Source organism: Tursiops truncatus, chromosome 14 (assembly GCF_011762595.2).
Source record: "Tursiops truncatus isolate mTurTru1 chromosome 14, mTurTru1.mat.Y, whole genome shotgun sequence".
Taxonomy (NCBI): domain Eukaryota; kingdom Metazoa; phylum Chordata; class Mammalia; order Artiodactyla; family Delphinidae; genus Tursiops; species Tursiops truncatus.
The window spans coordinates 75,637,489-75,661,882 of record NC_047047.1 but is presented as its reverse complement, the minus strand read 5'-3'; the positions used below and the strand labels follow the sequence as shown (position 1 = coordinate 75,661,882).

General features: G+C 44.6%; 1 protein-coding gene across 2 annotated transcripts in view; it reads left to right on the top strand.

Moving 5' to 3' along the window:
• KCNS3 (potassium voltage-gated channel modifier subfamily S member 3) overlaps positions 1-23,907 on the top strand; it is a 36,132-nt gene extending 12,225 nt beyond the window's left edge. For both annotated transcript variants that reach the window (XM_004318639.4, XM_019943280.3), the window contains exons 2-3: positions 11,054-11,245; positions 20,302-23,907. In XM_004318639.4, coding sequence (XP_004318687.2) covers positions 20,358-21,833 — 1,476 coding nt within the window. In that variant the 5' untranslated portion in view covers positions 11,054-11,245; positions 20,302-20,357 and the 3' untranslated portion in view covers positions 21,834-23,907. The remainder of the gene's footprint in view (positions 1-11,053; positions 11,246-20,301) is intronic.
• The last annotated feature ends 487 nt before the right edge of the window (positions 23,908-24,394 follow it).

Genomic DNA, 24,394 nt, shown 5'->3' with positions numbered 1-24,394 from the left:
TCACATGGTTAGTGAGTGGTGGAGCTGGGATTGAGACTCAAGCCGTCTGGATCCAGAGTTTATCCTGAAGGCCAAGGGAGCCATCAAGCACATTAAGGTTGTGCATTTTAGAAGGTAACTTTAGCTTGGATTGAAGAATGAATTTGAGAGTAGGGAATAGGGACAGGCCTAAGGCAGGGAGGACGGTCAGAAGTCTATGGAGTAAACCATGGAAAAATACCAAGCGTCTGAATGAAAGCAGAGGCAGGAGAGAGAGAGGGGAAGGAAAGGGACTTGAGAGATATTTGGGAGCAGAGGATGAAAGGAAAGTGTGGACGTGTTTATTTCAAGATCCCGTTAGGACAGTTGAATGGATACATCCAGTAGGCAGTTCCATGAGTCCACAATGTAGGAGGAAGCTTAGGGCTGGAGATCCACACCTGACCTCTGGAGTTGGGTGAAATTTTCAGGGAGAAGAACTGTGGGATGAGGAAGTACCCACGGGGTGGGGAGGTGACACAGACTTGAGACCTGCAGATTGTATCCAGGCTACAGATCTGTTTGATTTGGCTTTACAGTATTAAAACATTAACAACAAAGTTGATAACAGTGAAAAAGTTGGGAAAGTTTCCATAAAAATAAGATTTGTGGGCATTCTTGACAGTGTGGGGCAGCCTGGCCACCTGATGCTCACAGATAAGGGATAGCGGTCCTTTTTTGGCGGGGCTGGTGCTCTCCAGCTTCTCACAATGGCCAGGTGACCTCCTTTCTCATTTTGGGCACCTGCTGAGCCCCTGCAGGTATTTTATTTTGTGACCTCAGATTTAAGATTTGGGAAGAGGAAGCAGAGTTTCATAGGAAACCAAGAATAAGTAGCCAGACAAGCGGCGTCAGTGAACGGCAGGGGCCGCGAGGTCAGCAGTGGCAGATGCCTCGGACAGGTGAGTCACGCACAGCCGGGTTTGGTCACCTGAAGATGCCTTTAGCAAAAACACTTAGTGCGGCGTTAGGGTAGGTATTGTAGCAGAAGAAGGAAGGATGAGTGTAAAAAATGTTTTCAAGCAGCTGTGTTGCAAAGAGGAATTTGGGGTTGGGAGATTTTATTTTGTGTTATTTTTTGATATGTGAATGCCTTCAGCACATCTATATAAGGACGTATGTGATATAAAATAGTACTTTCTTCCTTTACCCTTGACTTACATTTTATAACTACAAGGAATCCAGTCTTGGCTTTGGTTGTTTAGCAGATTATCCTACAAGAAAAAGGTTGTTCTTATTAAAACTACCTGCTCCCAGGGTATAGGATGGCATGAGGTGCTTTATATGCCTATGAAGACGGCCCTGTGAACTTCTGATTTTACCAGCATTCAATGCAGTTTTGCTATTCTGATATGTAAGCAGCAGTGCCTTTAGAGGGGTAATTCTACATTTTAGCAACAGCAAGTTAAGTCAAGCCGTGGCCATGTGGTGATTTATAACCTGCATTTACTTATGCCTTTGTAAGCTGTCCATTTCCTTTTTTATCATTTGCCAGGTGGAATCTGTGTGATGATCGTATCAACCAGCATCCCTTCTATTTCAGTCTGGGTTTGTGTGCTTTTATTGGTTTTATGCCATATGCCAATTTTTCCATTTACTTTTTTTGTATTTGTTATGCTATAGCTTGATCTAACTTATTGTGTGTGTGTGTGTGTGTGTGTGTGTGTGTGTGTGTGTGTGTGTTGGAACTATCTTGTCTTTGATGTAAAACTCTTTTTATTAAGGAAAAAAATGTATCTCCCTTCTGCAGTGGCTGATAAATAAGCTACTTTTCCTCTGTGGTGGCCACAATTTCAAACTCACATCTGCTATGATTTTTCTTTTCTGCCAGTAGTGTAGTGGGCAAGAAAGACTTTAAAATTCGACATGGGATGGAAGCAGCCAGTAGCCAAGCTATGTGATAAATGTAAACCAACTAACTGATTATCAGTCAACTCAACATGTAATTTTTAAGACCCTCATGTGTGTCATGTAAAGTTCAAGGCACTGGGGGATACAGTGACGCATAAGGCAAAAGTTTCTGCTTTCATGGAGCTCATATCCAAGTGGGGAAACAAACTATAAATAAAATAAAGAAACAAAGCATATGTCTCTACGTGTATTTTAGGGATTAACAAATGCTAAGGGGAAAAAATAAAGTAAGGAAGGGGGCTTGGAGTTTCATCGAGGGATATTTTAGATAGGGTAACCAAGGAAGGCATCACTGAGAAGCTATCATTTGACTAAAGACCTGAGAGAAGTGAGGAAGGAGCCATGCAATCACCTGGAGACAGAGCGTTCTAGGCACAGAGATCAGCCAGTGCAAAGGCCCTGAGGCAGGAATGTGCCTCACTTGGCATGATTAAGGACTGTTACAGGGACCAGTATGGGAATGAAAGAGAGTGAGAGGAGTAGAAGATGAAATCAGATGTCAGGCGGGGGAGGGGAGATTTTACTCTGAGTAACATGGAAGCCACTGCTGGGTTGAACACAGGAGCAAAGTGAAGTGACTTACATTTTGACAGGATCTCCAGCTAAGGCATTGTCAACTCTTTTTGTGCCACAGACCCCTTTGGTAGTCTGGGAAGCCTATGGACCACTTTTCAGAATAGCATTTTTAAATGCAAAAAAAAAAGTCACAAGATAAAAAAGAATCCAATTGTATGCAAATACAGTTATCAAAATACTGAAACCAACTTATGACTTAGCAATACAGGTATATGTTCTTCTTTATTAACTCATTAAAGATGATCTAGCCATTTCAGATCACTGCAGTTCCTGGTGCACTGCTCTACCTGGTGGCAGCCTCTAATTTTTCAGATGTTCTAGAACAGTGATAACTCCAAGAGGGTTTTTTTTTCCAATTTTTCTGACTGGTTCCTTGTGGCTGAAGAGTTCAGGAGACCTGGGGTGTGGTCCCTCAGTTTCAGCAGATTCTCTGTATGGTCACATGCAGTACATTTCCCTTCCACAGAGACATCTCTCACTTGGGTAACTCCTGGCTCACAAAGGTGTGGACGGTACAGGCAGAATTCTTCGTATTGTAAGAAGAAAGAATCTATTTAAATATGCCCAGGGAATTCCCTGGCAGCCCAGTGGTTAGGACTCTGAGCTTCCACGGCAGGGGGCCTGGGTTTGATCCCTGGTTGGAGAACTAAGATCCCACAAGCCACATGGCATGGCCAAGAAAAAAAAAGTTAAATAAATAAATAAATAGCCCATGTCATAGGGCTGTATCTTGGCCAAACGCACCCATTTTCCGCTCTCCGTACCTACCACAAGCTTTTTAGCCTCCATGTCTTTGCACGTGTTCTTTCCTCTGCTTGGAGAACAGCCTTACGCTTACCTGTCTCCTTTACCTGTTCACATCTGACCTGACTCTCGGGGCTCAGCTCTGATACACCTGGTTATGTAGTTGTCCTTCCTTCCCTATCTGAGGAGGACCCTTTACTTCCTCTGAACTGCAGCACCTTTTTGGTACCTCCCCTAGTGTTCATATTCTGCCTTGGGTTGCAGTTGTTGATTTACCTGTTTACCGTCCTCCAAGCTCTTCTAAGCTGCTGTAAGCTCTGAGGGCAAGAGCCATGTTCTGCTTTGTTCTCCATAGTTCCCAGGACAGGGCCTGCCTTAAAGCAGACGGGAATGAACAGCAGAAGCTTATGATTCCTACAAACGACTCCACAGCACGTCGGCAGACGGTTCTCTTTCACTCAGATCTGGAAGTTCACTCAACGTCTACCCCACTCCCTCTCCTCCCTTCCCAAATACTGACCAAGGCTGCTTATGACCTTTTATGTTCTCAAGTAGAAACAACTCTTTTCCTAAGTGTTTTGTAATACTTGTAAAGAAATTTGCACAATGTTGGAGATACAGAGTAGAAGGAAAAAAATCACCCAAATTCTGTCATCCAGAGAGAATACATTTCACATTTTGGTGCATATTCTTATAGATTTTTTTCATTTTAAATTTATTTATTTATTTATTTACGGCTGTGTTGGGTCTTTGTTTCTGTGCAAGGGCTTTCTCTAGTTGTGGCGAGCGGGGGCCACTCTTCATCGCGGTGCGCGGGCCTCTCACTGTTGTGGCCTCTCTTGTTGTGGAGCACAGGCTCCAGACGCGCAGGCTCAGTAGTTGTGGCTCACGGGCTTAGTCGCTCCACGGCATGTGGGATCCTCTCAGACCAGGGCTCGAACCCGTGTCCCCTGCATTGGCAGGCGGACTCTCAACCACTGTGCCACCAGGGAAGCCCCTTTTTTTTTCATTTTATAAAGTCAGACATAGTTTATAAAGATCAGAATCATGACACTATTGTATTATAATTATTTTCTTCTTTTCCTTAGCATATTGTGACTATTCATGAATCTATGGGCAGTGGAGCACAGTGGATAAGAGAAGAGCTTTAGAGCATTATTGTTTGAGTTCAAACCATGAAACTATCACTGAAGAGCTGTTGACCCTGGAGAGTTAGTTAACTTCTCTATTTACCAGTTTCTCTGTCTGTAAAATGAATCCAATAAAAATATTACTTGTACCAGTGTTGTGAGATTAAGTGGGTTCAGGCATGCAAACACTTAGAGCGGGGCCTGACTTGGTATGCGGAGCTGTTATTATCATGTGAGTGTTTTTAATGGCCACAGAGTATTCCATTGCATGGCTACCTCCTAATCTATTTAACCATTCCCTTACTGATGGACTTTTAGGTTGCCTTTGACTTTTTACTCTTATGAATAATTAATGATGCAGTGAACATCCTTATATCTACATCTTTGGACACATGTCTGATTTCTTTCCTCAGGATACATTCCAAAATGTGAAACTGTGGGATTTTGTGACACACATTACTAGTGTCCTCCAGAAGGTTTCCTTTAACCGACTGCTACTGCTACTGTCATTGCATGATAGGTTTTCTTTCCCTGCACCTCCCAGAACTGTTTGCTTTCAGTTGCTTATTTTATCACTGTGTTAGTGGAGATGTCTGATGCATCAGCCATTGAAAACGTGGGGGACAGACAAGCTCAAGCACAGAGTCTAAAGCCCCCGGGTGAGCTGATTTGCCTGCTTCCTGGCTGCAGGCTGAGCCTCTGTTTTTGGTCAGCCACAAAGCAGGGGGACTCCTGCAAGGTGGAGGGAACCAGGGTATTCCTTCCCGGGACCAGTGGAATGGCGGCAGTCCCGGAGGACCACGCAAACGTCGGTGGCTGTGTGGTTCTGCTTTTTCTTCTGAGGTGCTCACCCTTCCACGGGGCTTTCTTTCTGTGCATTGTCTTTGGAGGTGACTCAGCAGCAGCTACTCCCTGCCTCTGTTCCCCAGGGGAGGTTGTCTAGGAATAGAACCCGAGAAGAGGCCAGTGGTGTTTAGTTACCTGTGCTTCCAGCCCTTGGGATTTCTGGGGATCGTGTTGCATTCACTCATTCTGGATGGCCAAGAGAAATAGAATTTAGATTAACCTTTCAAATGTCATTTAGAGGCCTTGCTTTAGAAAGCACTTACTGGTTTGCTCTCCGAAGACCAGAACCCCTATCAATTTATTTTTAATTCCTGAATATGTTAGACCCTGGGAAGTTATCATTTTCTTCTTGGGACAGAGCAAAATAAAGGGAAAAAACATCTTTGTTAATTCAAGGATTTTTCATATTAACTTAAGGGACTTCTTGAAATTTGATAGTTTGGAAAAACTAAGTCGTTTGGAGATATTCTTAGTAATCTACTTTCTGAATCAACTAGACAGTGTGGTATTATTCTGATTGCTTTGGATTATAGGATTTAAATATATACATAATTTACTGGCACATTAAATTCCATTATGGTGGCCTGATGGCGATATTTTAATTTTATTTAAGTAAAACCCTGGACCACACTTCTCACTAGTGCAGCAAGGTAGAGGTGAGGTCAAATTTCACCTTTTCTTATTATTTGTATTATCTCATTACTCTTTGATTGTGTTGAAAATTGGTCTGTGGATGATGAATAGGGGCGAGACTACAAAACTGATAGATATTTGTATCTTCTCCTGGAATGTCAATGAGTTTCCGCAAGATTGACAGATTTGGTTAGGAGTGGGTGTGGCCAGCCGGAGCACCATGCCCCACAGGAAGTAGAGCATGTGCCCTACACATCCCTGTAGATGTGCCCTACACATCTCTGTAGATGTGCCCTACACATCCCTGTAGATGTGCCCTACACATCTCTGTAGATGTGCCCCACACATCCCTGTAGATGTGCCCCACACATCTCTGTAGATGTGCCCTACACATCCCTGTAGATGTGCCCCACACATCCCTGTAGATGTGCCCTACACATCCCTGTAGATGTGCCCCACACATCCCTGTAGATGTGCCCTACACATCCCTGTAGATGTGCCCCACACATCCCTGTAGATGTGCCCCACACATCCCTGTCGATGTGCCCTACACATCCCTGTAGATGTGCCCTACACATCCCTGTAGATGTGCCCCTACACATCCCTGTAGATGTGCCCTACACATCCCTGTAGATGTGCCCCACACATCCCTGTAGATGTGCCCTACACATCTCTGTAGATGTGCCCTACACATCCGTGTAGATGTGCCCCACACATCCCTGTCGATGTGCCCCACACATCCCTGTCGATGTGCCCCACACATCCCTGTCGATGTGCCCCACACATCCCTGTCGATGTGCCCTACACATCCCTGTCGATGTGCCCTACACATCCCTGTCGATGTGCCCCACACATCCCTGTAGATGTGCCCCACACATCCCTGTAGATGTGCCCCACACATCCCTGTAGATGTGCCCCTACACGTCTTTGAAACTATATTAGTGCACGGGCCCTGTGTGTTTTTCTGGCACCAAAAACATTAGCAAACATGAGACAGACTCTCAGAGAAAATCACTAACCTTTACTCCCGACTCACGTTGTGTGAAGCATGCTTTGAGTTTCAACAAAAGGTTAACCTTGCTTTTATCTTTCCTCATTTGCAAAGTTTTGCTTGTCTGATACCAGACATGCCAGGACTGAATTCTAAAAGAATAAGTGTTTGGGGGAAATTTCCCCAGCCCTTCTCAGCCGCTGAAGTATTAGTACTATCTGTCATTCTGACCTTTCTGAACTTCCAGATCCCAGATAGGTGTCTGAGGTTTTTTCACTCTGCCCGTTGAGTGAGAACCTAGCAGTGGTTCTAGCAGTGGTGGTGAACCTAGCAGTGGTTCACCACTGGGGATGATTTTGTTCTCGAGGGGACATTTGGCAATATCTAGAGACATTTTGGTTGTCACACCATGGGGGGTTGGGAGGAGGTGTACTGCTGTCATCTAGTGGGTAGAGTAGAGGCCAGAGATGCTGCTCAACAGTGCGTAGGACGGCCCCCAGGAAAAATAATTATCTGGCCTCAAAATGTCTATAGCGCTGAGGCCAAGGATCCCTGCTGTAGAAGTTTGCAAGGTCAGGATGTCTCCAGAGGAGCCAGCTGGTTGCCAGGAGGGTGCACCAAGGTGTCATTTACCTGGTAACCTTATCACGGATTGGGGTCAGCTCTCTCTCAGACTTGCAACTTCAGAAACTCACTTTCAGATGTCCCAGAGCTGATTAAACTCTAGGAGGCTGACTTGAATAGAAACCCCCAGGAAGGTGAGTAAATAACCTTCTTTTTGCCTTATTAAATTCCACTAATAAATAGAACTGGTGGACAGAGTGGACGCTTGTGTTGGCTGCATAGCTTATATGCTGTCTGTTGGCAAGGAGCCTGGGAAAGGAAATTGCTAGCAGGTGCCTCAGGGAGCCTGGAATCAGAACAAGGGGAGATTTGGGGGTATCTAGCGATACCTGAAACTCTGAGGTCTTAAACCTCCACTCAAGATGTATCACATCAGTGTTGGAGATGCTGTGTCTTCAGGATAAGACTCTTCTCCTTTAGGAAGTGCTGGAATGGGTCTTGGCAACCCATGTTGATCTTTGACACTTTTCCTCCTCTGTTTCCATTGCTGACCCACTGCCTTTCATTATCCATATTGCTTCTTTTAATTAATTTACTTTTTAGTCTTGTTGGCTTGGGGGAGAGGAATTGGTTCAATAAAAACGTGTCAAGCATCATTGGGTAACATCATTTGAAGATTGATATTAGGACTCTGTCCCTAAATGGAGGCTTCTCAGTCTACTGGGTGGCACTGGGGTGACAACATTTCAGAAGAATGTGAGCAGGGCCACGACAGGTGCTCTCAGGATTCTCTGCAAGTACAGAGGACACAGACCTAGGCTGCAGTGTCCCTTGGAGTGTCTGCTTTGAGCTCTCCGGCACTGATTTTAGAGTTTAATTTTGGGAGAGCGACCTTATCTCTGTGATTGTGAGTTCTGGGAGAGGGACTGAGGGCATCATTATCACTCCTGTGTACTGTCTGCTTGTTGGTTTGATTTTCCTCGTTCTGTTCCAAGATTGGATGTCAGGCCTCAGGATGATGAAAGAGTCCGATATGCCACTTAAGCTTCACCCTTTCCCCTCTCAGTATTGGAGGCAGTCATCTTGTTCGTTTTTGAAGGCTGTAGTCAACCCACCAAGAAATACAGCCAGGCTAGAGGGGAGTCCAAGGATGCCGCAGAGGGTCTCCCTTTGTCCTATGACGAGAGGAATTATGCAGAGGCTAGCAGTACTCGAGTGAGCACGATGTGTTTGGCCAGGATCCTGCTGAATCATTGAGCACAGTCAGAAACCTGCTTAAGTGCTAAATCACAGACAGTTGCACACTGATACGGACGATAGGAGCACAGAGAAACAGAACCATTTGGTGGGATTGTCAAGCAGGAAGGAGAGAACGTGTTGGATGTACACATTTTTCTTCCCCCCAGACCTGCTGGTTTGGGCCACGTTCTGCCACCTCTACCAATCCTTTCTTAACTTTCCCCAACAACTAAAAGAGGACCTTGATTTTCTACAGTAATTGAAATCAGGCAGACCTACCTGAACTTGACTCCTGTCTCTGGCACTCATGAGGTGTGGAACTTTGGGCAGACAGCTTCTCTGAGCCTCAGTGTCCCACCTATAAAATGGGAATGTCAGCACTTACCCCTTACGGTGGTTGAGGAGGGAGGGGATGTGTGTGAAACACTCGGGAAGGTTCCTGGTGTGTTGTAGGGACTGGGAAAATGCTAGTTACCATTTTACGTGGCGAGGTCACACCTAGTATGTGAATGCCCTAAGCAGGGAGTAAACTGACATAAATTCACGTAGAGAGGTACTGACTCATTTTACATGTTTTCCAAAAATCCAGTTTTTTGGACAGAAATCACGGTGATGGGAAATGAGGGAAGGCACAAGAATTCTGAGTTTTGGGGGAAGGAGAGAGAAAAAGACAGCCTGGGATGTTATTCGTGCATCAGACATTCATGCCCACTGGGCATCAGTTTTTGTAAAAAAGATATATTTCGCTAACCTCACAGTCTGTCCCTGGGCCAGCCCCGTCCTTCTGGGTGATGAGCCAGTGCCCAGCAGTGCTGGGGTTTCTTAGAAGTGCTGAATAGCCTAAGGACTTTGTTAATTTTTGTCTTCAGTAATTAATATAGTCATATCAAAGCTGCTTGCAGTTAATTAATTATCTCCTAGCCAGATTAATCTTACCTGTCTTTAAAATGTGCTACATTTGGAAAGGCGTCTGCTAAGGGAAGGAAGCCTATATATATGTGCTGTATCCTTTAAAAAAGGCACATTTCTGCATTTCAAGTGAAACACAAACGTCCGGGGCGAACCCTCTGAGGTGCTGCTGGGAGTCTGTGGAGGAGAAAGAAGAGGAAGGGGGAGGAGGGTGTTAGCTCCTGAATTGATCTTATTTATCCCTGTTGAGATTTCTCTCCCTCTTTTGCCACGTGTCCCATCTCAGAAGTTCAGTTTGGGTAATGCTGCAGTTTTCTCCGGATCCTTCCTCATTATCATCTCTATTAGTGCTGGAAATTCACTGGAGGGTTGCTCTGGCCACTGTTGGGACCGGCTTGGAAACCGTTCCTGCTTTGCTCCCTCTCAAAGCCCCCTGGGTGTCGGTAGGCCCCCTCCACTTGTTTGTTGTTTGGTTTGGGGTCTGTGGGCTCCCGGGGTAGGGTTGAGGGCAGGCACTGCGTCTTGTGATCCCAGTGCCCTGGATAAGGCTGGGCAGGGCTTCAACTATAATGAAAGTTTGTAATAACTGACATAGCTGGAGGCACTGCCTTCAGTTCTTTCTGCAGCTCAGAATCAATCTTTTCTTCTTTATCTTCTCCTCCTCCCCTTTGAACCTAGCATTGATTGGAAAACGTGAAAATCAATGGATAGATGCTTAGATACTAGTATAAATCTATGAGAATGCGCCACCGGGAGGCAAGGCTTACCTTGTTGGGAATTGAAGGTTTTTTTTTACTTTCTTTAACTTTCTTCAGAGCGAAAAATTGAAATTTGTCCTTATATTTGTTTTGATACAAACTTAATTCTCCCCCATACATCACACACACACACACACACACACACACAACTAGAGAACTTTGATCTAACACCTGTAGTCATTTCTGGTCTGTGAAATATGACAATGGCCAAATGAAGCAAAATGGAATTTGGCCAGCCTTCGAAACCTATTGATTTCAAATTAGAGCGGCAGTATTCATTCTGTCAGCACAGTCACACTCAGAACTTGGTCTCTAATGTGGATTAAAGGTACTCATTTAGAGGTTTATAAGTATATCCTTGATGAATTAGCTAATATTATGAATTAGCTAAAATAATGCTCCTAGAAGAAGCTGCGTGGGAGGTGACTGCAGTCCTAATTCTAGTGCCTCGTTTTATCCTTGGATATTTTCTCGGCCTTGGGGTCAGTGGAGATGTCCCACGTGTCCCCTCCAGTCAAGGTCTGAGAGTCCTGGGGCCTGAAAGTGGTTGTGAATCCCTTCCTGATGTCTCTGTAGCCACGTGTCCAGTGGGAGTGACGGGTCCCTGAGAGTTAGATAGGGCTCTAAGATATGGGTCTAATCAGTAAAACACCCAGAACAATGAGTTTGAGATAAAACTTCTTGTATGTGTTTTCCCCTTGGAGTTACAACTTGACTCATGCTTTCTTCTGCAGGTGAGAGTGATTTCCCAGCGACTGCCTTGGCCAGTACAACCAGAGAACAGGATTCTTCTCTTCTTTTTGGCCACTAAATGCCTCTGTGCACCACACTTTCCAGTGAAGGAAGAAGGGCGGAGCTTCTTGGATGACGATGGACATTCCACCAGGCAGGATGAGGGCAGAGTGTGTGACATCAACACCACAAGGGTAAGCGCTGCCTCTCTGACGTTTTCTCTGACACCATTACTTATCAGAGGAAGGGGAGAACAAACCTTACAGTGCAGTGACAGAAATGAAAGTCAGACATCAGGGAGACTCTTCCGACTGTAAAATCCACTGGGCAGTTGGGGCAGATGACTAAGGGAGGAAGGGAGAGTGCCAGCCTGGAAGGATGGGGCTGCAGTCGTCCTGGGGGACATGGCAGGTCAACTATGGAAGATTCTGTCGTCTTTGTGGCTCACCCCCTTTTGTTGTTTGTAGTTCAGACTTGAGGGAGTGACACTACTGTTATTGTGACAAGGTTCCATTTGTGTCCATTTGAGTCAGTCTGGCTTGAAATCGGTGCGTAGACCTGGGGTTGGTAAGAATATCACTCAGGTCACAGATTGAGGGCTTATTGGCAGTGCCTGGCCCGGGGGTACATTTTTGTTTGAGCCACATAATGTTAAAAACTTTTTGGATCAATTCTAATTACAGTTGAGATATACCACGTAAAAAGCAGGATTTCTGGGTTTTCCGGGAACACTGTAAGATACACCTGGACTGGCCCTCTGTTCCCACAAAGGACTCTGGTGCTGAGTAGCCTTTGCCACTTAGACAAGCATGGGTGGTTCACCACAGTCCCCAGCCTGACCACTTCACTTGTGTAACTTACTTGTTTGGCCACTGGAAGCATTTCATTTCACCATGCCTGATCTAGATCCTTTCACAAAAACAGTGATAGTTTTTGCTAATTCTTCCAGATAAAAGTGTCTTTCGCTAGACGGTGGACAGCAATTAGCATAAGGGGCTGTGGAGATGACGAGACATGGTCCCCTCTGCAGAAGAGCTTGGAGTCTAGTGACAGCCGTGGTCAGACTTGTGGAGGATAGAGAACTGTAAAAACACTATAATCCCTTGTGGTAGGGGCTCAAATAAAAATGCACCTGCAGGGCTGTGGGAAAAGGTGAGCAGAGCCGGCAAGTAGGGGCAGGGGTGAACTATTAATTTGGCGTAGGTGCGTTCAAATGCTCCAGTACTCCCTCTTCTGGACACCAGAATGTCACTCTGACAGCCGTTTGTATGTGCGTCCCTCCATGTAACATGACTCAGGTGGAGCTGTGACTCAGATGGAGCTACTGCAGAGTTAAGGCTCCCCTCTTGGGGCAAAGTCCACATTTTTCCTGTTTCTGGTTGAAAATCTTTCACCTGGGGTTCTTTGCTTTTTACAAATAGGAGAGATTTCTGGCTTTTTGTCTCACGGAATCAGCCCTCCGAGCAGCCTTCCTGCTTGGAGATGAGCTGCGTGGATTACAGGGCTCCCTGGAGTTTCCAGAGGGGATTGGCCACACTAAATAGAGTCCAGAGGGAATAAGTACCACTCTAATATGACTGGTCCAGGTGGAGGGGGCAAGAGAGGGAAGGGAGTAAGTAGGGGCAGGAAAGGGGAGGTAGGGATACTGTTACCTTAATGTCTTATTTTTGGAATAAGGTTTTACATGTGTCTTATGCTTTGTGTTTTCAAAAGACGTTTGCATTTGTTATTGTATCATCAAGGCGTGTACATCATCTTTTGTCGATCAAGAATCTCCCACCCAAGGTCATGTAGCTGGGGAGTGGCAACTCAAGCACAAGTTTTCAAAATCTTGACGTTTTTCTCTATTCTTTCGTTGCTTCTATAGTTCAGCACAGATAAGGGGACCTGGTGGGTTCATTTCTTTCAATTCAACATTTAAAAGTCGGGTTTAGGTGATGAATGTTCTGAATTAGGGCGACCTGGGACCTATGCCACTGGTGTGTTGTCAGCTGCACTTAATGCTGTTGGAACATGTCAGATGTGGAATAGACCAGAAGGGCGTTTCCTTGCCGTTTATTTGGACAGTGGGAATCACACATTATATCCAGGCTTCCTCACTGGGCTGGGAAGAACCGTTTGGAAGGCTACTGGGGGGATTGTCTCCATGTAGAAGGCTCAGGAGGCCCAGGAAATGCTGATCTCTGGAAACAAAGACTTAAATCCAGCAAGCTCTTTGAAGTTTTGTGTGTCCTGTACTCTGGCTCTGGACGTGTCCTCCTAAATGTCTCATAAACAGCTGTTTCTTTCTCAGGATTGTGCTATTTTAGCTGCTGTAAAAACGCTCTGATTCACAAAGGCCTGAATCAAGGACCACTAGCATTTCCATTTCCAAATTCACAGTCAGGGTGGACCGTGCAATGCCACTGACATTTCATTATACTCTCTGCTCCTCTGTGGCCCCACATTGACTTCTGATTTTCTTTTCCTTACACGTTACCCACCCCACTGCACGGGGAGCTTGCTGTAGGAGAAAATCATCACCAGGGAAGGTTCCTGGTGAGAGGATGCTCAATACTTGGGTGTGGATTGAATTTAGATTTTCAAGTCTGTTTACATTTGTTTAGTTTTACTTGGAATATTCTCATATGGCATGGCCAGAAATACAATTTAGTATGACCTACCCTTTTTAAAAACATAAATTATTTTTCTTTTAAATTTAATAGAATGAAATACAGCTCTTTCAGAAGAACGTTCCAAAAAGATGGCAGCATTAATGCAGAAAAATGCCCCCCCCTTTTTTTTTGGATTTCATGATAGGACTAATGTAGATTTTGGACAAGTGGGAAGGAAAAAAGAATCAAGGTTTTCTGTTTACTTTTATGGAATTGATTTTAAAAAGTGGTTCTGCCCAATAAAGCAAGTACAAGTGGCTTGTATTTGTTTTGCTTTTGTTACTTTTCTGAGCAAATCAAGTGCATTATCAAAGCCACTCACGCACACGTGTGCATGTATATGTCTCACCCTTGAAAAGGCACAGTTCTGAGAGTATTTTTAAAATGATTTTGAAAGCATGAGGCAAAGAGAGCGGTAAGAGGTTAATGGCTTTGGAAAGGCTTTATGGGTGCCACTTGGAGAGAAGTGGATCAATGTGGGTTTTCTTTTAAGCTGCCAGAGAATATCTTGGATTTTTGACATCTGTTCTTTCTTTTCAGTCTTACAAATACCAAGAGGAACAAGGTGGCCACATACAGTATATGGTGTTCTCACCATGAGTGATTTGGGTTGATAGCAGGCAGGAGGATTGATACAATGAACCGAAGCTCTTCTTGGGGAAGAGAATGAAAATAGCATTTGATTTTCCTACCTTGCGGCCAGATGCCTTTGGGACCCACAGATGTGCCTGATTTGAGACCACATGTGTCCTTGGCATGCTAGTACCAAATCTCCTACCAAAGAATCTAGCATTCATTAATGAGGATGACTGATAAAATATGTAAAATTGAAGATCAACCAGTCCCTCCTTCCTCCCACTTAAAAAAAATTAAATACTCATATTTGAGGCATACTGGAAAGAGTTTGCCCTGTAAAAGCTGTATAATGTTGGCTAAACTATGAGCCTCAGATTTCCCTGTTTGCAACATGGGGTATAGGATCTACCCCTTAGGACTGTGGGAGAATTAAATGAAATGATTCAGTCATTCAGGGATACTTACACTGAGGTACTGCTTGAGATTCTGGTAGTTAAAAGGTGCACAATAGTGTATATGAAAGCATTTACCACAGCGCATGGCTCAAAAAGGTGCTTAGTAAATTTTTCTCAAAACATTGTTGATGGAGAATTTTAACATGTACAAAAATAGAATAATGCATTAACCTCCTCTGTGCCCATCACTCAGCTGCAACGATTGTCGTAATTATTAATTCATGGCCATCTTGTATGACAGTGCCTCCACCCTGTCCCCCCCAACCCCACATCAATGGATTATTTTGAAATGAATCCTAAATGTAGTATAATTTTATCCATAGATCTTAGTGTATATTTCCAAAAGATAAAGATTCTTTTTGAGAGCATAACTACAATACCATTAGCACATTGAAAAACTGACAGTTATTATTTTATGTCATCAAGTGTCTAGTTTAGCATTCATATGTCCCTGATTTTCATATGTTTTTTTTTTTTTTTTCCGGTACGCGGGCCTCTCACTGCCGCGGCCTTTCCCGTTGCGGAGCACGGGCTCCGGACGCGCAGGCTCCGCGGCCATGGCTCACGGGCCCAGACGCTCCGTGGCATGTGGGATCTTCCCGGACCGGGGCACGAACCCGTGTCCTCTGCATCGGCAGGCGGACTCCCAAACACTGCGCCACCAGGGAAGCCCTTCATATGTATTTTTAAAAGCATTTGGCTAGCTCAAGTCAGTATCCATACAGAGCCACATGCTGGATTATTTGATATGTCATGTGTTTGATCCATGTCATTTGTCCTGTATAATTTCCCACAGTCTGGTTTTTGCTGATTGCATCCCTATAGTGTCTTTGAACATGTTGCTCTGAAGTCTCTATTTTACTTCAATTGTTAGATCTAGAGGTTAGATCAAATTCAGGTCTGACGTTTTGGGGGCTGGTATAGTTCAGAATTGTGTATATATTTCCATCAGGAGGCACATCCTATCTTGTTGTCTCTTATTGTTACACCAGGCTTGATCAGCGGGTTCAGGTATTGGTCCTCTGATCTACCAGTTAGGAAGCTCCCCATCATCTTTTTATCTGGGTTTTAGCAGCCATTTATGATCATTGCCCAGATCCGTTATTTCATTATGAGTTGCAAAATGGTGAGATTTTAATTCGATCATTCTTTCACTGTTTTCCAAAACGGCTACCCAGAATGCTTGAGGCTTCCAATTTCTCCACATCCTCACGAACAGTTATTGTATTATAACACAATACAATATTGTATTATTATTACTTTTTGATTATAACCATCCTAGTAGTGTGAAGTGGTATTTCATTGTGATTTTGACTTGTATTTTCCTAATGACTAATGATATTGAGCACCTTTTCATGTACTTTTTTTTTTTGCGGTACGCGGGCCTCTCACTGTTGCGGCCTCACCCGCTGCGGAGCACAGGCTCCGGACATGCAGACCCAGCAGCCACGGCCCACGGCTCCCGGGCCCAGCCGCTCCGCGGCATGCGGGATCTTCGCGGACCGGGGCACGAACCCACGTCCCCTGCATCGGCAGGCGGACTCTCAACCACTGCGCCACCAGGGAAGCCCATCTTTTCGTGTACTTTTTGGTCATTTATATATCTTTGGAGAAATGTCTAGAAAATCCTTTGCCCATTTGTCTTTTTACTGTTGAGTTGTAAGAGGTTTTTTTTAAAATCCTATTCTGGATACTAGACCCCTATCAGATATATGATTTGCAAATATTTTCTCCTATTTTGTGGGCAGTTTTGCTAGATATGTCCAAATTCCCCTTCATAAGATTCCCTTTCATTTGTATTCCCAGTCTGTGAAAGTGTTTGCTTCCCCATATACTTGATAATAGAGTATGTAGTCCAATTTTTGGATTTTTTTTCCATTTTGGTATTGGATATGATACTGCACCGTAAGTTTAATGTGCATTTATCTTACTATGAGCAAGGTAGAACATTTTTTTTTTCCTGTTTTAAGACCCAGTTGCATTTTTTTCTGTGAACTGTCTGTTCATATCTGGTCCGTTTTTCTATATTGTTGTTCTCGTTTTTCTTCTCTGTCTACAGCTTTTTACATGCTAGGTATATTAATCACTTGTCTGTGATGTAAGTGGCAAATATTTTTTCCCGTATTCTCTTTTTTTTTTTTCCGTATTCTCTTTTTTAACATTGCTTATGGCATGTTTTTCCATACCAAAAATTTTACTTTTATGTAATCAAAAATTTTGGGGTTATTTTTTTCTATATTTTTAGTCACAATTAGAGACATTTGTCTCACTTATAGAGGAATTGACCCATGTTTTTATTTAGTGTGTGCACAGTTAAATATAAATATATATATATATATATATGGTTCACACTAAGTGTGGGTGTATGTGTATATAGTATACATCTCTTTATATGTACATTTACATATAACTTCATATATAAAATATGTACTATATATAAATATATATTGAATATATATAGATATACCTTTGATGCAGCAACTATTTTCTGAATGGGAGTAAATGATGGCTGTTAAATAAATGCTGGCCTGAATATAGGAATCTTGTGAATAGTGATGTTCAGTATCTGCTTTTCTTATGCCACTTTGGATGTGTGAGCCAGCACGCTGTAGAGCAGAGGGGTTGCCTAAGGAGCCCTGGCTTGGGTTCTGCTCTAACCCTTAATAGCTGCATGATGCCCATTCATCTCTTCTGATCCTGCTTCCTCATGTGCAAAATCCCAAAGTAATAGTGAGGAGCAAAGGATGTAAGGACTGTTTGTAATTGGCCAGGGACTAGCTGTATGTAAGGGAACCTTGCTACAGTCTGTAAAGGTGGGCGCCTTCTTTTTGCCTGCCCTCCATAGGCTGCTATGGGCCAGACACAGCCAAAGAAATCAACACTGTACTCTGGCCGCCGTGACGCAGAGAATCTCATCTTGCCCTCTGAGCTGAAGCATTTGATCTGATCCAGAGATGCTTTCCTTTTTCTTTCTTCTGAAAGACCCACAACAAGAGATCCCTGGTTTTATGATGTGTGTTGCTTCTGTGAGTAGACTTTGAGGAATGAGTGGACCTCAGAACGGGCTCTCTTTTACTGGCATGGAGTCAATACAAAGCAAGGAGGACAGAGCAAGAAGACGGATATTATGGTTGATAACATTGTTCTTTGGAGAAGTGACTGTGAAACGGTTAGGAAGTGGACGGCACAGTCTCTGATTGAGACTGACTTGAGCAGGTAGTATCATGAAGGCAGACAGTGGCTTTCTACCGTGGTGGGTTTCCAGGAGAGCCAAGGAGATAAAAAATAATCCACCAGGAGATAATGTCCATTCAAGCCTTAACACTAGCTTAGCTAAAACTAGTTCCTTGGAACATTTTACTACCCTACTTGCCACGAGCATAAGCCTGCTTTCAGAGGTTCCATAAATATTTGGACCAAGCCGTAAGCTCTGATTTAAGCCCTTCAGAGAAGATCTCTAACTAAAAATAGAAAGCAGAGGCAGAAAAAAATCAAGTCTTTTAAAGAGGTCAGCGAATCTATGAAGCTTCTTGCCATGCCAGGCTGAGGTCTCTGGGTTCATGGGAACACATTCAGTGCTGGTGAGTCCAGAGCAAACGGCCATGTATTCCTTATGACACTAGGCTTCCTCCTAGGGTGGATGGCAGAGGGCTGTGTTTTCAGGGTGTGTCCTCCGGGGTGTCCTTTTCAGAGGAGGAATCTCTCGTCTCGCCGACAGATTGGGCTTTCCATAAACATAAGGGCAAGAAATTCCTACTTGACCTTTGTGTTTCCTCTAATGATGTCACCCACTAATGCAGAGTAGAAAACACATCCTCCTTTTGACTTTCCACTTCCTTATCTTTTCCTTCCAGTCAACCACCAAGTCCTGTCAATTCCACTTCATAAACTTTTGAATTTGTCACTTTATATACACCACTGCTGTATGAGTTTGGGTCCTCTCACCTATTCTATTGAAGCCCTACCTCCTTGACTCCAGCCATTCCCACCAGCAGTCTTCCCTCCTGCTGTCAGTGGGGTCTTTCCAAGTTACAGCCACAAATATAGCCACGCCCACTTATTGATTAAGATGATTTAGTGGTCTTACCTACAGGATCAACTCCAGACTCTTTAGGCTGATACACAAGTCTTTTTACAGTCTGGCTTGTGCCCACCTTTTGATACCCTCGGTTGGGAATGTCCTTTTCCCTCTTTGCTCAGCTCTGCTTAAACCTTTAACATTTGACCTGAATAGAACCTCTGCCATGAAGCTTCTCCAGACAGAGGTCATTGTTCTTCTCTCAATAAAGCCAAAGATGCTTGACTCATTTCTGTTATAACACTTCCCACATTGGGTTATTAGATTATAATAAGGAAAAAAATAGGAAGGGATGGGGGGGATGTGTGTAGTGGAAATAGCATGGGCTTGGGGGTTAATCCAACTTGGGTTTAAATCATGGCTCTACTCAACTTCTCTGAGTATCTGTTTTCCTATACACCTACCTTATAGTACTGGAAGGATTAAAAGACGTAATAAAAACAAAACATCTACTAGTACTCTGTTGGAACTTAGTATATGACAGTTTCCTACCTTTCTTTTATTTGCATCATTGGCTCTGAGGAAGCGTCATTCTATTGGATGATGGTCAAAATCTATTATTTTTCTCTCTGAGAAATGGTTCTGGTACATCTTGGTTAGCGTCAAGAATAAAATAGCCTGTGCGTGCTGGGCCGGTATAGACTTGGGTGTCATAGATTGGGAGCGTGTGGGAAACTGTGAAGGGAGGGAGGAGGTGGCAGAGGAGCCTGTTCGTGCCAGGAAACTGATAGTGCAGTTAACTTGAAAAGGTTCCCTAAGTCAGTTTCTTCCCTTGTGGATGTACCTGAAATCCCATCCCATGAAGTGTAACTATATCTTTTAAGATACTTAGGGACAGGGAGATAATTATATCCTTTTGATTGTCCACATCGAAACGTGGGGAATAGGGCTTTTTCTAAACAGAGTGAAACCCTGGAGCGTAAGAGGAAACCTACACCTTTTGTAAGAGCTGAGCTGAGCCCCCAGGGATGTGTGGGTTGTGGACGAGGTGCAGAGCAGAGGACAGAGCTGTTCCTGAGGGTGCACGACCAAGCCCTAGGGGCCAGGAGAGATGAGCTACAAGCCGGGCAGCAAGTAGCCTGTCACGTCTGAATTGAGCATTTCCAAATGAAGAAGCCTCGTGGTTAAAACTGGAGATGCTTGTATTGTGTAAGTGATCCCAAATGCATTGCTTTTGGGGGAGTGGAAGGTAATGTTGGATGACTAAAAAATAGAGAAATAGGAATTGGGGTTCATAAAATTTATATGGCAGTCTTTTTCCAAAAAATGGATATATAAACCCATTTTTTTAAAAAACGAAAACCAAAAACCTGTTTTGTGTCGATTCTCTTCTAATCAAAAAGGGGATAGCGTATTCTTTTTTTTTTTTCCTGTTTCCTGTTTTGCTTTTAATGTAGCCCATCATCCTGGAAAGGGCAGTTTAAAAATAAGCTTGGCACGGCTGGCTGCATGGGACAGGGCTAAATGCCGTCTTATGTTCCTTCCAGGTCCAGCGTGAACTCCATCTCCCTTCCCAGCCAGCTCTCCGCCGCCTGTATCCACCATGGTGTTTGGTGAGATTTTCCATCGCCCTGGACAAGACAAGGAACTTGTCAACTTGAACGTGGGGGGCTTTAAACAGTCCATCGACCAGAGCACCCTCCTGCGCTTTCCTCACACCAGACTCGGGAAGCTGCTCAGCTGCCACTCGGAAGAGGCCATCCTGGAACTGTGTGATGACTACAGCGTGGCCGATAAAGAGTACTATTTTGATCGGAACCCCTCCCTGTTCAGATACGTTTTGAACTTTTATTACACGGGGAAGCTGCACGTCATGGAGGAGCTGTGCGTGTTCTCGTTCTGCCAGGAGATCGAGTACTGGGGCATCAACGAGCTCTTCCTCGATTCCTGCTGCAGTAATCGCTACCACGAGCTCAAGGAGGAAAACCACGAGAAGGACTGGGACCAGAAAAGCAACGATGTGAGTACTGACTCCTCGTTCGAAGAGTCGTCTCTGTTCGAGAAGGAGCTGGAGAAGTTTGACAAGCTGCGATTCGGTCAGCTCCGGAAGAAGATCTGGATTCGCACGGAAAACCCAGCCTACTGCCTGTCGGCCAAGCTCATCGCCATCTCCTCCCTGAGCGTGGTGCTGGCCTCCATCGTGGCCATGTGCATCCACAGCATGTCGGAGTTCCAGAACGAGGACGGGGAGGTGGACGACCCCGTGCTGGAAGGCGTCGAGATCGCGTGCATCGCGTGGTTCACCGTCGAGCTGGCCGTCCGGCTGGTTGCTGCTCCCTGTCAAAAGAAATTCTGGAAAAACCCCCTGAACATAATCGACTTCATCTCCATTATTCCCTTTTATGCCACGTTGGCTGTAGACACCAAGAAGGAAGAGAGTGAGGACATTGAAAACATGGGCAAGGTGGTCCAGATCCTCAGGCTCATGAGGATTTTCCGCATCCTCAAGCTGGCCCGGCACTCGGTAGGACTCCGGTCTCTCGGTGCCACACTGAGGCACAGCTACCACGAAGTTGGGCTGCTGCTTCTCTTCCTATCGGTGGGCATTTCCATCTTTTCCGTGCTTATCTACTCTGTGGAGAAAGATGACCACACGTCCAGCCTCACCAGCATCCCTGTCTGCTGGTGGTGGGCCACCATCAGCATGACGACCGTGGGCTACGGAGACACCCACCCAGTCACCTTGGCTGGGAAGCTTATCGCCAGCACGTGCATCATCTGTGGCATCTTGGTGGTGGCCCTTCCCATCACCATTATCTTCAACAAGTTTTCCAAGTACTACCAGAAGCAAAAGGACATTGAAGTGGACCAGTGTAGTGAGGACCCACCAGAGAAGTGTCACGAGCTCCCTTACTTTAACATTAGGGACACTTATGCGCAGCGGATGCATGCCTTCCTCACCAGTCTCTCTTCTGTGGGCATCGTGGTGAGTGACCCCGAAGCCACAGACGCCTCGAGCATTGACGAGAACGAGGATGTTTATAACACGGCCTCCTTGGAGAATTGCACGGCGAAATGAGCAGGGACGTTCGTGCCTGTGCCTCGTGTCCCTTTTACCGACGTTAGGTTAACACAGCTTTATAAACCTCAGTGGATTTGTTAAAATCATTTAATTCTCAGGGTGTACTTTTCAGCCATAGTTGGACATTTCACTGCTCTGAAATGATAGAAATGTCTTTATTTTTTTCAGAGAGGCGCATTCAATGCCTTGCTCTGAAATTTATTCTTTATAAGAGAGAGTTGTGATAGGATTTTTGAAAAACAAAAGGTAGATGGTATTGGGTGGGATCTCTTGCTACGGCTTACGTATCGTTCTATGTTTATCATTTACTCACATTGAGCTAACTGTCAGTTACTGACAAGTAGAATCAAAGGCCCAGCTGACTGAAGATTACAAGCATGTAAGATCCACAAAATGAGACAAATGCATGTCCACCCATGTTCACGTTCTAAACATGGACATTAGGCGCCTAATAAACTGCCTACTTCAGTATGGAGAATGTCTTGGTCGTACGTTTTTATGTCAAGTCAGTCCATTTCAGTATATTCACAATTGGCTTGGGAGGGAAAAGCTCTTTTTGGCACACATTAAGAGCCCTTTCTGTGTGTTCCTGAATTTTGGATATACATCAACGGTGGGCTAGTTCTTTTGTTCAGTAGACTTGGTAGTGGTTGGCGAGTGGGAGGATCACGTTCATGATTAAACCACACCGTCCAGTGTAACCCGATTATGCGTGTACATGTTTAGGACATACTCAAGTTGGCATAGGTGCATGAAACATGTGCCCTTACAGATATGTTTCCAGTATATATTTTCTAATTTCTACTGCTCAGATCAAACCTCATCACCTGAAAATTACGCAGAGCAGAGTAAACGTACACGCTCACAGGCAGAGATACATTCAGTGAATGGAAGAAAGGAGAAATGCTGTACAAACACAGATGTGATTCACTATGGCCAGAGGAGCGAGACTTAAATCACTGAACGAAGCTATGCCAGCAGCTGTGAAATGAGCCAACATTTAAAAATAGCCTGAGAGGCAGTCATGTCCGCCTCTTATGTTTCTACCCCTCATAACGAAAGACACACGTACTCATATCCAGAGCAGTGACAGGAATTCTATCCCAGGTGGAGAGAATTTAGCTAAAATCTTAATTTTGGAGTTGTATGGCGACTCTAACTCATGCTGTCAGACTGGCTTCTTTCCGTGAGATCTTCTGAATGGAAGAGCCACGTGGATTTACGATCCCACTTTTTATGTTTGCAGATGGGTTTTGTTGAAAGAAGGACATTCTCTGTAGGTTATCTGATGAAGGTAACCTTCTGACTCATCACTCCTTCTAATGTTTTCTTGACTTCTGAGTTGGATACCACTGAACAGGGTTTGTAGTTATTTTTCAATCTGGAGGCTTATTACGTGCATGTGTATCATCCCCTGCCCATTGAAAAAAATGTTTCTTTTTCCCCAAGTGCCTTTGATGTTGGCATAAATACAGTTTTGAAGCATGGCAGTAGACTTGGAACCCAGTTTTATTTCAGATTTCCCAAATAGTCATAAAGTAATTGAAGACTGCTTATATAGTAATAGTAATAGCAATAGTAATAACAATAGTAGTGGTAATAACAGCAACAGCAATAATAATAATAAGCTACTATGTAAGGGCTTTACCTATATAATCTCATTTATTCCCTACAACATCCCTAGCCGCAAGGCTTTATTACTGTCTCCATTTAAAAATGAGGACACAGGACTTCCCTGGTAGCGCAGTGGTTAAGAATCTGCCTGCCAATGCAGGGGACGCGGGTTCGAGCCCTGGTCCGGGAAGATCCCACATGCCGTGGAGCAACTAAGCCTGCCGTGTGCGCCACAACTACTGAGCCTGCGCTCTAGAGCCCATGAGCCACAACTACTGAGCCCGCATGCCATAACTACTGAAGCCCGCGCGCCTAGAGCCTGTGCTCCGCAACGAGAGAGGCCACCGCAATGAGAAGCCTGTGCACCGCAACGAAGAGTAGCCCCTGCTCGCCGCAACTAGAGAAAGCCCGCGCACAGCAACGAAGACCCAACGCAGCCAAAAATAAATAAATTAAATAAATAAATTAAAAGAAAAAAATGAGGACACAAGGTCACAGGAAAATGGCTTAAGTTCACACAGGGAGTAAGAGTTGGGCTTAGAGCCCCAGGAGCCGGACTCTAGAGCCTTTGCCTTGAACACGGCACTGCCTCCTGCTCTCCTGGGTTCAGGAGTGGATTTAAGGATGTGTCAGGGCCACGTTCATCTGAAGAGAGAAAAAGCAATAAACTCCGTCCGACGTTGATTTTTCCAGGAAGTGAGTGGAAAGGGGAAATGCTGACTTATGTACCGTCCCTCTCCTGACTCACAAAGCAGACACATTTGTTGACAGGGCAGAGTTTTCTAGAGCTGGAACAGGCTCTGAGGGCCCTTCCCTGCCCCCGAGTGGTAGAAGCAGCGGGAAACTTGTGGTTCTACAAGAATCCAGGAATGTCTCTCAGCTTGTGGGTCCTTAAGAAGAGCTTCCAAACCTGGATGCTTGTATACTCTGAGCTCTTGCAAGGT